This window comes from Dryobates pubescens, chromosome Z (genome assembly GCF_014839835.1).
Source record: "Dryobates pubescens isolate bDryPub1 chromosome Z, bDryPub1.pri, whole genome shotgun sequence".
Taxonomy (NCBI): Eukaryota; Metazoa; Chordata; class Aves; order Piciformes; family Picidae; genus Dryobates; species Dryobates pubescens.
The window spans coordinates 91,321,554-91,337,080 of NC_071657.1; the positions used below are offsets into that span (position 1 = coordinate 91,321,554).

General features: G+C 45.2%; 1 protein-coding gene across 1 annotated transcript in view; it reads left to right on the top strand.

Moving 5' to 3' along the window:
- LOC104299325 (oncostatin-M-specific receptor subunit beta) overlaps positions 1 to 15,527 on the top strand; it is a 60,280-nt gene that overhangs the window by 13,134 nt on the left and 31,619 nt on the right. Inside the window, exon 2 of the mRNA XM_009899483.2 lies at positions 14,447 to 14,543. Coding sequence (XP_009897785.2) covers positions 14,474 to 14,543 — 70 coding nt within the window. The 5' untranslated portion in view covers positions 14,447 to 14,473. The remainder of the gene's footprint in view (positions 1 to 14,446; positions 14,544 to 15,527) is intronic.

Here is a 15,527-nt window from a genome sequence, read left to right on the forward strand (position 1 = left end):
TTAATGAACAAACAGGAGGCATTAGAAAGCTCTGTGTACCATCCTAGGGCTATGATATTGCCTTTAATTAGGACTTAGAAGACTGTAATACTGTGTTCAGTTTTGAGCTCCCCAGTACAAGAGAGATGGTAAGGGGGGAAAAAGGATACAGCAGAAGAGTACCAAGATTGTCAGTGGCCTAGAGAACATGAACTAGAAGCCTGTATAGTTTTCCAAAGAAAAGACCACCTAAAGGTGACCTAAAACTCTCTGAAAGACAGATACAAACCAGACAGTAACTCTTCTTGGTGGTGGCAGATGGCACAAGATAACACAAGGCAACAGTCATAAATTGTGGTTTGGGATGCTCAAGTATTAGGAAATCTTTACCATCACAAAGGAAGAGAAGCACTACAATGAGTCACCTAGGAAAGTACTGAAATTGCCTTTCTTGGAGGCTTTCAAGACTTACCAGACAGGTTAAAGTCCAACTTTGAATAGGAGGCCTGTCGTGGCCCCTCTTGTTTTTATGAATAGGCAGTTTAGACGCTTAAAGAACAACCACACTCAGTGCACTCTAATACCAGGTTACACACAATACTGGTCACTTACCAAGGATTTGCAGTGAGTGGGAGGTCTCTCTGCCTCAAGGAGTAACGATGAGAAGTTTTCCAGCTCCGGGGAAGACTGCCACGGCAGCCAGATGCTTAGATGGAAGAGCTCAAAGAAAGCTCACTTAAGATGTCTCCTTCATGGAATAAAATCTTTTGTAGTCAAATTACATGTGATGGTAAAGGTACAAATAAGACTCCTTGTAACCACAGCTTTTTTGGACCCTTGATAAATGACTTTTGGAAAAGCCACCTGTTTTAATCAGTGTTTCAAGCTAACTCTGGACTTCCGGAGGGCAGACTTCAGGTTACTCAAGGAACTAACTCAGAAGGTACCTTGGGAAATAGTCCTTAAAAACAAAGGGGTCCAGGAGGGCTGGACATACTGCAAGAAACAATTCTTGAAGGTGCAGGCTGTGCCAATGTGCCGGAAGATGAGCCGCCGGGGCAGACAGCCAGCCTGGATGGGCAATGAGCTTCTGAGTGAATTAAAGGAAAAAAAGAGGGTGTGGGAAAAAGAGAGGGTGAATCATCTTTGGAAGGACGGAGAGGTAACCCAAGAAATGTTTAAGGATGTTGCTAGGTCATGTAGGAAAAAAAATAGAGCGGCAAAGGCCCGTTTAGAGCTTAGACTGGCCACTGCTGTGAAGGACAACAAAAAATCCTACTATAAATATATTAATGGCAAGAGGAGGGCCAAGGACAACCTCCACTCCTTAGTGGACATGGAGGGGAATATTGCAACTGAAGAGGAGGAAAAGGCAGAGGAACTTAACACCTTCTTTGCCTCAATTTTTAATAGCAAGATAGGTTGTCTTCTGGACAAGTGGCCTTCTGAGCTGGCAGATGGAATCAGGGAGCACTAGAGTTCCCCTGTAATGCAGGAGGAAGTAGTTAGAGACCTCCTTAGCCACTTGGATCCTCACAAGTCCATGGGAGTGGATGGGATCCATCCTAGGGTGCTGAGAGAGCTGGCAGATGAGCTGGCCAAGCAGCTCTCCATAATTTTTTTCATAGGATAAAAGCCTGACACTTTGTGGGAAGAGGTTGTTTTTGGATAGCTTTAGAAGACTATAGTGAAGATTTGCCTTTGCTCAAATTAGAGAAAGCTATGTTTTGTCTTTGATTCTGAGAGTAATGTAAACACTTGCAACTGAAGGAGAGAAACCAGGCAGAATTTGGTTGGATGTGTTAAAAGATTGTTTTGTTATTTTAACCTATTGTATGCCATTCAAACCAAGACACACTGCAAATTATTTAGATGAACGTGTCCAGAGAAGGGCAACGAGGCTGGGGAGAGGCCTTGAGCACAAGCCCTATGAGGAGAGGCTGAGGGAGCTGGGATTGTTTAGCCTGGAGAGGAGGAGACTCAGGGGTGACCTCATTGCTCTCTACAACTACCTGAAAGGTGGTTGTAGCCAGGAAGGGGTTGGTCTCTTCTCCCAGGCAACCTGTGACAGAACAAGAAGACACAGTCTCAAGCTGCACCAGGGGAAGTTTAGGCTGGAGGTGAGGAGAAAGTTCTTCACTGAGAAAGTCATTCGCCATTGGAATGTGCTGCCCAGGGAGGTGGTGGACTCACCATCCCTGGAGGTGTTCAAGAGGAGACTGGACGTGGCACTTAGTGCCATGGTCTAGTCATGAGGTCTGTGGTGACAGGTTGGACTCAATGATACTCGAGGTCTCTTCCAACCTTAGTGATACTGTGACACTGTGATAATCACATGCATGCCAGTATAAAATAAGCAATTAAGAGGTGACACATGTTCCTTCTGATAGACTAGATAACTTTGCTGTATAATGTAATAAAGGCCATCGCCTGCTTACATCTTGTCCTGGAAGCATTAGTTGAGGTAATTAAAACATCTATACTACAACAAATGGTGATCCCTAACGTGCACCCGGAGCAGTTATTCATTGCGACTCCCACTTGCACCATCAAGAAGAAATTTTGCTTTTAAGGACTGTGGAGATGTTTGTGCTCGTTGACATCATTAATGGTGGCTATTAGATCAGTCTCTGTGAGGTTATTCACTTTTATGCCAGTGATGTTCCCTGATATGCTGGAGATTATAGGCTCGATATATGCCTAAAATAAGGTGAGGTATGCCAGATATTGAAGATTACTATTTGAAGAATTATACTTTGCTGTATAACATAATAAATGTCTTCACCTGCTTACATCTTATCCTGAAAGCATTGCTCAAGGTAATTAAAACATCTATACTACAACAACCCTTTAACCTATAGAATGAGTTTTCTCCAAATGTGGCCAAAGGCACACACACCTGGCCCACTTGCACCCCACAACATGTTCAGACAAGCCTGGGCAACGTGGGCAATTTCCTGAAAACCAGACCTGTTGGTTCCCTCTCCATTGTCTCATCCAGAGTATTTTTGAGGCTTTTTGTCCCTGCAGGACAGTGATGTACCAGAGACAGACCTTGAATGTATGTACTTAAGCTTAAACAAGAGAGGTGGGGTGAAATTTTGTGGTTACAGAGAAAGAGAGTTTCTGGTTCAATTGAATATCTTCTTCCAAGCCTTTCCAAACCACATTGCTATGATTTGGTATATGAAGAACTTCGGCACCCAGCTTGGGACTTTAAATTCTGTAGACATTGTGAGACTCAACACCCTGCAGTGTCAAGTTCTTTTGTGGTTTTTCTTTTTGTTTAACTTTTCCTGCATCAAATATGAGAATTCTGATAACTTGCTTTTTGAAACACTTTTTGATCAGCAATAAAATTCCTTACAGACATTATTTAATCACTGAAAAGGATAAGTTTAAACTAAATTTTCTCATAGCTACCTTTTCAAATGGAAGCAGTGATCCAGGTAGCCTGTGACACACTGCATCCCTTTGGATGTCTTACCAAGACCTGTCACATGGCAACCCACAACCAACAGGCAGGGCAACAGATGCTGTGAACTCCTGATCTCCTTTTCATCCTTACGGGCCTACAATTTTAGGAGTGGAAAGTTCGACTTTGTGATCCATGACATTCTTCAACGTGGCTTCTCACTGGGATCTCATCAGACAGCTGCATGTGAGATGGTGGTACAGCACTAGACCAGTTATGGCCTTAACCCTGAGCCCTGCTGCAAGCACCAGGCCACCTCCTTACCCTGTCTACCTTGGTGGCCAAAGTCACTGTCCCTCAGAGTCAGACCAAGGAGATACAGGAACTCTGTGGCCATGACACCAGAGGCACACACCCAGAATTCTAGAATTATTAAGGCTGGAAAAGATCTCTAAGATCATCAAGTTCATTCACCAGTCCAACTGCCAATTCAACACTACATGACCACTAAACTATACCCTGAAGTGCTATGTCTCAATGTTTTTAAAACACCTCCATGGGTGGTGACTCCACTACTTTCCTTGGCAGCCTATTTCAATGCCTGACCACTCTTTCTGTAAAGAAATTCTTCCTAAGATCCTAAAGCTCCCCTCCTACAATTTGGGGCCATTTCCTCCTGTCCTATCACTTGTTTCTAGGCAGAAGAGACCAACATCCAGCTCACTACATCCTCCTATCGGGTAGTTGAGGAGAGCTAGAAAGTCTCCCTTCAGCTTCCTCTTCTACAGACTAAACAGTTCCACCACCCTCAGCTACTCCTTATGAGATCTGATCTTGAGACCCCTTACCAGCTTTGTTGACCTGTTATGCCTATGTCTCTCTAATACTGGAGCGCCCCAAATTGAATACTCAATCTGTGCTGAGTACAGGGGCACAACCACTTCCCTACTACTGCTGGCCAAGATGCTGTTTGCTGTCTTGGTCACCTGAGCATATAGCTGGCTCACATTCAGACAGCTGTTAAGCAGCACCACCAGGTCCTTTTCTGCCAGATAATTTTCCAGTCACTCTAACCAAGCATGTAATGTTGCATGGGGTTGTTGTGACCCAAGTACAGAACCTGGCACTTAACCTTGTTAGACCTCATATCATTGGTCTAGTACCATCGATCCAGACTGTCCACATCCTTCTGTAGAGCCTCTGAACAGATCAACACTTTTGTCCAGTTTGGTGTAATTAGAAAACTTACTAAGGGTAACATCAATTCTCTCATCCAGATGATGGATAAAGTTATCAAACATAACTGACTGCAAACTGAGCCCTGGGGAGCCCTGCTTGTGACTGGCTGCCAACTGGGTTTAATTCCATTCATCACCACTCTCTGGGCCTGGCTACCGAAGCCGATGTCACCCAGTGAAGACTACACCTGGGTAAGACATGAGCTGCCAGCTTTTCTAGCAGAATGCTGTTGGAAACTGTGTCAAGGGCTTTACTGTGGACAACATCCACAGTCTCTCACTCATCCATTAGGTGGGTCACTGGTCACAGGAGATGAGATTGGTCAAGCAGGAGGTGCCCCTCATGAGCTGATGCTGGCTGGTCCTGATCACCCAGTGGAGCTGCACAGGCCATGTCAGCACACTGAAGATGAAGTATTCCATAATCTTCTAACACTGAGGTCAGGCTCCCAGTTCTGTAGTTCCCTGGATCCTCCTTCTGGCCCTTCATGTAGATGGGCATCACGTCTTGAAAACTTCACTCCCACCTGTGGTTTCTGACCAGATCGAGACTGGTAAAGTGTCTGTACCAAGTGCCCGATCTCTTCTCCTCACAGTTCTCTCAGACACACCCCGCCTGTACTCTCCCTGTTTGGCCCTGGGCCGCTAATCCCCAGCCCTGCAGCCCCTCCGCCCCCGACGCCCGGTTCCCTCCCGGAGGGGGCGGCTGATGACTGGCTCAGTGGGAGGGCAGCCAAGTGAACCGGCCGCGCTCCCCGGTCGGGGGTGAGACATTCCCAAGACGTTGCTTCCCGAGGTGGAAGGCAGCACCGCCCTGCCCGGGGGAGGGAAAGCTGAGCACAGCTGTGGCGTGGCTCTTCGCGGCACAGACCGGGGAGAGGCCGGCTCTTCCCGCTGGCCAGCGGGCGGCGGGGACCTTTCTGCCCCTTGTTCCCGAAGAAGCTTCTCGGCTGCTGCAGGTGAGTTATGTCTGTCTCGCCCTTTCGCGGCAAGCCCTCGTTCCCTCATCAATCCATCCCCTCTTCCCCTCTCTTCCTGTTGGGGACCCCAGCGCCCTCGCTGAAGAGGTCAGCCTGCTCCGCCGAGGAAAATCCAGCCCACGTCCCTCCCCTCCCCCCCACCTCAGTTCCTTTTAGAAACGCCTTTATTTTGAAGTTGAGTCCTCCTGGTATCTGCTAAACTCTTTTCACCCTTTGCCTCGCCTTTAACTACCACTTTTCCAAGTATCCCTCGGCACGGTGGGTACGGGACGGTTGAGCGAGGCAGCAGAGCCGCCGTCTCGGCACTGCGTCTCGGTCTCGCTCCTTCACTCTCCAGACACAGGCTGCTCCGGCATCACTATCACATAACACTAAATTTCATGCGTTTTATGACCTTCCCCCTCAACCTCGTCGACTTTCAAGATGCAATTGCTTAACTAAAGCATAAAAGCCTAACTTAGGCATAACCGAAGTAAAAATAACAGATGAGATACATCGCAGAATGAGGATAGTGCTACTGCCAGGCTTGGGTTTGTCATCTCCTGTTCCTACTACTTCGAGAAATTGTTAGCTACCTCAGAAATGCAAGCCTGGACATTTAAATTCAGCATCTTACAGAGAAAGTGTTACTCCTACTTTCTTTGAAGGATCTGAAATCAGTTGTTGAATCTTAAAACCATTAGAGTAAAGGACAATACATAATACATACCAGTGTGGTTCCTGCATTCTTTAGAGTCTGGTTATTTTTTTTTGCGTTACCTTTTTATCTCTCTTTTAATCTGAATATTGTATGCCTGGGCCAGTCCCTACGAAGCAGAGTAAGCCAGATCCTAAAAATGTTTTAAGTAGATGGTAAAAGAATATAGTAAAATTATTCTTCCTGTTGGTATGAGTCATAACACCACATTGTGTGATTCCTTCCCCACAACTATTTGCTTTCTGATTGGGCAGGAGCAGTCTTCTACAGCTTGTTGAGCACTTTACGTTTTTAGACTCCATTTTTTCCCACTATTTAAGTGCTTTGGGGTTTTGTTTGTTTGTTGTTGTGTTGTTTTGATTGTTTCGGGTTTGTGGTTGTTGTTTTTTTTTCTCCCCTTCTTCTTGGATTCCAGCCTCCATGGAAGTACATAATGTTTTCCTGTTTTGGCAAAGCTCTTTAGAAAAAGCAACAGCATACATCAGTGTGTTCTATTCATCAAAAACCCCAGGAGATAAAGCTACCTCTAAGTGATCAAATGATTGCATGCCTATCAGATCTTAATTGTAGAAATTCCTTTCTTCCATACACAGCTTTTTAAACTTGTTGCTCACCCATTAGATTCCAAACTCCTACTAGGTGCTTTCAGTGTCTTGTACGCAGGTGTGTATTGTGTGCTAGGTCTAACTGACACTCTTGAGGGAAGAAAGCCTGAGTACAAGGACTAAAGGAAAGGTACAACTACTGTACATTTGGAATCTCAGCCATTCAATTTTTTTGTCAGAATTCAGAACTGCTGCAAATTAAACTTTCTATAAATGGTGTGATGTTTATTTTGAAGAGGTATCTATTCTGTTGTAGGATACTTTGACAGATGCGTTAAGATTTGGCACTGTTCCCTGTTTCAAGTAAAGCTGGCTCAGCTGGATGTCTGCTCTGGACTGTTATTTTGCAAGGCATATTCTGGGAATTGAGAATGGAATGACACTTCAGTGCAGTCTTTGTACAAATCATTGACTTAGGGCATTCTAGCTCATCTTTGCACTTACCTAGTTATCTATTTAAGACAAAAAAAATGCCTCAGAGGATGAGTTACCTATGGTGTGATGTACTTTTTAAACACCTCTTCCTCATGGCAATGGAAATTTATTAGGTTTTGGTACTAAACACATGTGTCAGTGACCTCGTGTGGTGTGAACATCAGTTGTGACTCCTATCTTCAGTCTATCTGTCAAGTAGAGAGAACTGGAAGATAGGATGAAAAACGCAATATAAATCAGAAGTAGTATTATTACTGCACTTGCTTGAGTACAAGCCCTATGAGGACAGGCTGAGGGAGCTAGGATTGTTTAGCCTGGAGAAGAGGAGGCTCAGGGGAGACCTTATTGATGTCTACAACTACCTGAAGGGTGGATGTATCCAGGAAGGAGTTGGTCTCTTCTCTCAAGCAACCAGCACCAGAACAAGAGGACACAGTCTCAAGCTGCACCAGGGGAAGTTCAGGCTCAAGGTGAGGAGAAAGTTCTTCATGGAGAGAGTCATTTGCCATTGGAATGGGCTGCCTAGGGAGATGGTGGAGTCACCGTCCCTGGAGGTGTTCAAGAGGAGATTGGACGTGGCACTTGATGCCGTGGTCTAGTCATGAGGTCTGTGGTGACAGGTTGGACTCGATGATCTTTGAGGTCTCTTCCAACCTTGGTGATTCTGTGAGTCTGTGACAATCATCTTCCGTGTCTGGTTCAGGAAAATTTGCTTGATCAGTAGTGCTTCTGACTGATGTTCCTGTCTCTTCTTTAAATGGATAAAATTTTTGGATCCTTGCAGCTGAAAATGTTTATTTTCCCAGCCTCTGTACAGGCTGTGGCTCATAGGAGGATAAGGATTATGAGTAGAAGCTGTTTTAAATAAACAAAGCAAAGGGCACTGGGAAAGGAAAGTTGTATGAACCATGATTGAAACTATGTGGTTTTAGCAAGACTGATACAAACCAGGCAGACTCTGTGGTCAGTTACAAATAACTCTTGTTATTTGGGGCTTTATAGAATCACAGAATGGTAGGGATTGGTCACCAACCCACCAATCCTTTAGATAAATATATGTCTTTATAAACTCCCCTCTCAGTCTTCTGTTCTCAAGGCTAAATAGAATAGAATAGAATAGAATAGAATAAACCAGGTTGGAAGAGACCTTCAAGATCATCGTGTCCAACCTATCATCCAACACCACCTAATCAACTAAACCATGCAACCAAGCATCCTGTCAAGCCTCGTCCTGAACACCCCCAGCAACGGTGACCCCACCACCTCCTTGGGCAGCCCATTCCAATGGGCAATCACTCTCTCTGTGTAAAACTTCCTCCTAACCTCCAGCCTAAACCTCCCCTGATGCAGCCTGAGACTGTGTCCTCTTGTTCTGGTACTGGTTGCCTGGGAGAAGAGACCAACCTCTGCCCCACTACAACCCCCCTTCAGGTAGTTGTGGAGAGCGATATAGCCCAATAGCCCAAGATCTTCCAGCCTATCCTTATAAGACAGGTACTCCAGTCCCCTAATAATCTTTGTGGCTGTCTGTTGGACTCTATCCAGTAGTTCTCTGTCCCTCTCTTGAACTAGGGATCCCAAAATTGGATATAATACTCCAGGTGTGGCCTCACCAGGGCAAAGACAAAGGAGAGAAGAACCTGCCTTGAACTTGTGGACACACTCGTCTTAGTGCACACCGGAATACCCCTGTCTTTCTTGGCCAAGAGGGCACATTGCTGACTCATGGTGCGCTTGTCCACCAGCACTCCCAGGTCCTTTTCTGCAGAGCTGCTTTCTATCAGGGTAACCTCTAATCTGTACTGGTGCATGGGGTCATTTCTCCCCAGGTGCAGAATCTTACACTTGCCCTTGCTGAACTTTGTGAGGTTCTCTGCCTAACTCTTGCAGAATGGCAGTACAGTTTTCTGGTGTGTCAGCCATGCCACCCTGTTTTGTATTGTCAATACACTTGCTGGCCCTGCACTTGCTCTTCCTTTTCTTACATACATGGTATTTCAAGTATTGCAGCAATATGCTTGCCGTGTATGTCTAACTTCCAGCCAGTATCTCCTGAACACTATGAGCTTGATCTCAAAAGAGATTTGAGATGAATTTTGGTGCTTTAATTTCTTTGAAGAGAGATTTGATGGAATGTTTATCTTGGACATGTTTACTGGATGAATGATGGAAATGTGTTTGGGGTTTTTTTCTCTCATCCGTCTTATCACAGAAGTGTGGGCCTGGACAGGGCTTTGTGAATCATCTAACCTAGTCTTTTGCTCTGAGGGAGAAATAGTTTACTTAGAGAAATAATTTATCTTGAGGAGCAGGTGTCCAGGCACCAGGCTGCAGAGTGTGCTGGAGCCTGGCACCTGAAATGGAGGGCAGTGGAGATAACACCTGCGTTATGTGTGAGCAGCTCAATTATCTGCTTAATCTAGTGGCTGAAATGAAGGAAGAAGTTGGTAGACTTAGGACTGCAAGGGAATGTGAAAGGGAGTTGGATTTGTGGAACCAGGCTCTGCAGGCTTCTCTAGCAGAGGGAGGTGACCTAAGATGCAGCAGGGAATGGATACAGGTCCCTGTTAGGAGATGCAAAGTAAAACCCTCACATCTCCCCTCACCTTCCCAGCTGCCCTTGCGAAACAAATATGGGGCACTGGAAGCTGAAGGTGAGGTGAATGAGAAGACCGAAGAGACACCATCTGAGGTGTGCCTAAAGCAAAACAGCCTTCCCCACACATCAGGACTTGTTCCCTTAAAAAAAAGAGGAGGGTAATTGTCATTGGTGATTCCCTCCTGAAGGGAACCAAGGGCCACATATGTCAGCCGGATCCTTCCTCCCCCTGCATCCCTGGGGCCCAGGTCAGAGATGTTACCAGAAGGCTGCCTAGTCTGGTACAGCCCTCTGATTACTATCCCTTGATAGCTATGCAGGTAGGAGCGATGATGTTGAAGCCAGAGGTCCAAAGGCAATCAAAAAGGACTTCAAGGCTCTGGGAAAACTGGTTGAGGGGTCAGGGGCACAAGTAATTTTTTCATCAATACCCTTAGCTGCAAGAAGGAATACTGAAAGGAACAGGACAGCAGCTGTCATTAACATGTGGCTCAGAGGTTGATGCCACCAGCAGAATTTTGGGTTTTTCGATCTTGGGGAACTTTCTGTGGCACCAGGACAACTAGCAACAGATGGAGTATATCTGTCTCAGAGGGGAAGAAAGATCTTAGCACATGAGAACAGCCAATCCCCCAAAGAATGTTGCTAGGTCATGTAGGAAGAAAAATAAAGGGGCAAAAGCCCATTTAGAGCTTAGACTGGCCACTGCTGTGAAGGACAACAAAAAATCCTTCTACAAAGATATTAATGGCAAGAGGAGGGGCAAGGACAACCTCCACTCCTTGGTGGACATGGAGGGGAATATAGTAACAAAAGATGAGGAAAAGGCAGAGGTACTTAACACCTTCTTTGCCTCAATTTTTAATAGCAAGATAGGTTGTCTTCTGGACAACGGGCCTGAGCTGGCAGATGGAGGCAGGGAGCAGTAGAGTTCCCCTGTGATCCAGGAGGAAGTAGTTAGATACCTGCTCAGCCACTTGGATCCTCACAAGTCCATGGGAGCAAATGGGATCCATCCTATGGTGCTAAGAGAGCTGCCAGATGAGCTGGCCAAGCCACTCTCCATGATTTTTCACCAGTCCTGGCTCACTGGAGAGGTCCCAGATGACTGGAAGCTGGCCAACGTGGTGCCCATCCACAAGAAGGGCCAGAAGGAGGAACCAGGGAATTCCAGACCTGTCAGCCTGACCTCAGTGCCAGGCAAGACTATGGAACAGGTCATCTTGAGTGCAGTCACACAGTACTTAGAGGGTGGCCAAAGGATCAGGCCCAGCCAGCATGGATTTAGGAAGGGCAGGTCCTGCCTGACCAACCTGATCTTCTATGAACAGGTGGCTGCCTGATGGATGTAGGGAAGGCTGTGGATGTAGTCTACCTGGACTTCAGCAAGGCCTTTGGCACTGTCCCTCACAGCAAAATGCTGGCCAGGCTCTCAGCCCATGGCTTGGACATCAGCACTCTGCCGTGGGTTAGGAAGTGGCTGGAGGGGCGAGCCCAGAGGGTGATGGTGAATGGTGCCACATCCAGCTGGCAGCCAGTCACTAGTGGTGTCCCCCAGGGATCAGTGCTGAGCCCCATCCTGTTCAATATCTTTATTGATGATCTGGATGAGAGTATTGAGTCCATAATCAGTAAACTTGCAGATGATACCAAGCTGGGGGCAGGTGTTGGTCTGTTAGAGGGTAGAGAGGCTCTGCAGAGGGACCTTGACAGGCTGGACAGATGGGCAGAATCCAAGGGCATTTAACACATCTAAGTGCTGGCTTCTACACATTGGCCACAACAACCCCATGCAGTGCTACAGGCTGGGGTCAGAGTGGCTGGAGAGTGACCAGGCAGAGAGGGACCTGGGGTACTGGTTGACAGTAGGCTGAACATAAGGCAACAGTGTGCCCAGGTGGCCAATGGCATCCTGGCCTGCATCAGGAACAGTGTGGCCAGCAGGAGCAGGGAGGTCATTGTGCCTCTGTCCTCAGCCCTGGTTGGGCCACACCTTGAGTCCTGTGTCCAGTTCTGGGCCCCTCAGTTTAGGAAGGATGTTGACTTGCTGGAACGTGTCCAGAGAAGGGCAACAAAGCTGGTGGGGGGTTTGGAACACAAGCCCTATGAGGAGAGGCTGAGGGAGCTGGGGTTGCTTAGCCTGAAGAAGAAGAGCCTCAAGGGAGACCTTATTGCTGTTTTCAACTCCCTGAAGGGGGGTTGTAGCCAGGTGGGGGTTGGTCTCTTCTCTCAGGCAACCAGCACAAGAGGACACAGTCTCAAGCTGTGCCAGGGGATGTTTAGGCTGGATCTTTGGAAGAAGTTCTTCATAGAAAGAGTGATTGGCCATTGGAATGGGCTGCCCAGGGAGGTGGTGGAGTCACCATCATTGGAGGTCTTCAAGAGGGGATTGGATGTGGCACTTGAAACCATGGTTTAGTTAGTCATGAGGTGTTGGGTGATAGGTTGGACTTGATAATCTCTGAGGGTTTTTCCAACCTCATTGATTCTTTTATTCTAAAGGCAGGTTTATTTTCACTTTTTTTTTTGTTTTCCCTGAAAAAGTGCATGCAAGGTTTTGCTTTGTGTCTTAGTATGAATTTTGTATAATCCCAAAGAACAACTGAAGTTACCAGAAATTTTAGCAACATCTTCCCTGGCGAGACTTATTTTTGTGTTGCATGCTTGCCACTCCCTACTCTATGACAAAGAGCCGTTGTATCATGTTTATTCCTGAGAAAAAAAGGCCAAATTATTTTCCCTTTTATATATCGAATTTGATAAAGTCTTTGAAAAGTCTGAACATCAAAAATCTATATAGAGGCAGATTTCCTTAAGTCAGTTCTTGGAATAATATATTAGTTGTTCTCAAAAACATTTGGATCCATTATTCATGCTGATTTTATTGTTGCTGAAATACTTCTGAGGATATTAGTATAATGGCGAGACAGACTTCATAAGCCTATACATCAAGCAAGGCAACCGTCACCTTTTACATAGAATAGAATACCTAGAATACCTAGAATAAACCAGGTTGGAAGAGACCTTCAAGATCATCGCGTCCAGCCCATCAACCAATCCAACACCACCCAAACAACTAACCCACGGCACCAAGCACCCCATCAAGTCTCCTCCTGAAACCCTCCAGTGATGGCGACTCCACCACCTCCCCAGGCAGCCCATTCCAATGAGCAATCACTCTCTCTGTATAGAACTTTTTCCTAACATCTAGCCTGAACCTCCCCTGGCGCAGCCTGAGACTGTGTCCTCTTGTTCTGGTACTGGCCGCCTGGGAGAAGAGACCAACATCCGTCTGTCTACAACCTCCCTTCAGGTAGTTGTAGAGAGTGATAAGGTCACCCCTGAGTGTCCTCTTCTCCAGGCATATGGCGGTCTCCATTTGGAGCATTCATGCTCACACAGAAGTTGGGGAACGCTGCAGCAAGGATGCTTGTTGTGAGTGTTGACTCATGGATTGCAGTTCTGCATGGAGGAGTCTTTTACATTTTTGCACTTAGAAACAAGAGCCAACCAACCAAAATAAAGCAACCAAAGCTTGAAAAAAAAACAAACTCAAATAAAAAACTCCAAAACAGCAACAGAAAAGGTTGAAATACTCTCTTTTGATACTTTGCAGAAATTTAGAGCTTCTCAATACCAGTGAATCTAAAGCAGGTTATTAAATGTAAATGTCTGCAGCTCTGAAGTATTGGAAGTTTTTTACTAGGAAGAAATTCTTGACTGAATTCCTTACCCTTCAGAAATCAGAAAATGTTCTGTCCTTGGCTTTTGTAATGACAGAAGGTCATCCTGTTACCACTCCAGCTTTGACTTATGCTGTGAAGGCAATGGTAGAAGACTCTTATCAGTATTCTACACAGCTCCACAAATATAAGAAGTGGAAGTTAAAGATAGCTGTATCTATAGTCATCTTCCTGTTATTTGGGCTCCTTTACCCTGAGTTCTTTTAAACACACTGCTGCTGAGTCCTTACCTCTCCCATTTTTACATGGAGGAGTTTGCAGGTGATTCATGTCCCAGGAGATCTGACAGTACTGAGCTGCACAAGTCAAATGGAATTTTACCCTTTCACGATGTGAGTGTAAAAGCTGTGAAAGGATCACTGGACAGAGCTGTGTTGTTCCTGGGATGAAGGCTCTTCTAGGAAGACACCACAAAGTGGTGACATTTTGTTGTATGTATTTTAACTCCAGTCTAACTGAAGTCCTCCATATCATGTCTTGAGGTGCTGGCAATGGGCAAGACCATGCTTGCTAAAGTCTACTAGATTCATCAGTGAGGCTCCTGGTAACTTCGTAACTTTAATGTTGTGTTTTGTTCTTTATTTCCTTGTTAGGATTAATAACTTGTTACTTGTGCAAGAGGAAAGACAAAATATATCAGGACAAACTTCTGTTTTAATATTCCTTAGAAATAAGGAATATTATCTGGGTTGTTTTCTGTTATGTGTTTCTCATAAAGGAAACAAATCTATAGAAATGTCTTCTTTCCTAATAAGGCTCGTGCAGGAAAAGACGGGTGAACGATGAATTACTTCATGATTCTGGCGGTACTTCTCCCCCTGAGGACTTGCTACACTGTGTACTCACATCAAGGTAAATGTCTGAACATACTTTTTTTTTTTTCTAATTTGGAAACAAGCTGCAGCCACTGAAGCTTTGGGCTTGTCTCATTCATAGTGACGAGGCAACTTGCATAATTGTCTTTTGTAACCCTATCACGTAAAATTGCTGGTTGAATCAAAAACTTGGAACAAGGTGAAGCCAGAGTGTTTTTATTTATCTCTTCTCTCTCTGTTTCATATGTTTTCATTCTGTTCTCTGTCATCTCACAATAATTTTTTTCCTCTTTGACAATTTCTATGCTTTTCTACCTTTTCTTCTCTTTTTCATCTCATCTATGAGAACTTCAACGCTTCTGTTAGCTTCTTTTCTGATTGTGCCCAAAGTTCCAAACCCAGAATTTTTATGTCCTACACTTCATGTGTGTAACCAATACAAAGGACAAAGAAAATATTTGTGTTTAGAGGAAACAAGCTGAATATAAGGGTAACCTTCCAACAGACTATATATTTTAAAATGAAAGTACTGCTGACAGTAGTGCTGGGGCTGACTCCATTAAAAGAAAGGGAAAAAAATATTTGGGTTTTTTTTTGTGACCACCATTAGTAAGGCAGAACTTTCCAGACTGCAGGGTATATTATTTAAGTTGTATTGCCCTGCCTAAGCTGATTAAAGAATGGGGTGGTTTTTTGGAAAGATGTACTTGTTAGGTGTTTCAGACTTCTGTTTCACAGAGTCATAGAATGCCTTGAGTCGGAAGGCACCTTAAAGATCATCTAGTTCCAACACCCCTGCCATATGCAGGGATGTGTCCAATTAGATCTTAAACATTTCTAGGGTAGAGGTGTTCACAACTTCTCTGGGCAACCCATTCCAGTGCCTCATGACCCTCATAAGAAAGAACTTCTTCCTAATGTCCATTCTATATCTACACTTCTAAGGTTAAAATCATTGTCCCCTGTGCTATCACTACAAGCCCTTATAAAAAGTCCCTCTCTGGCTTTCCTGTAGGCCCCT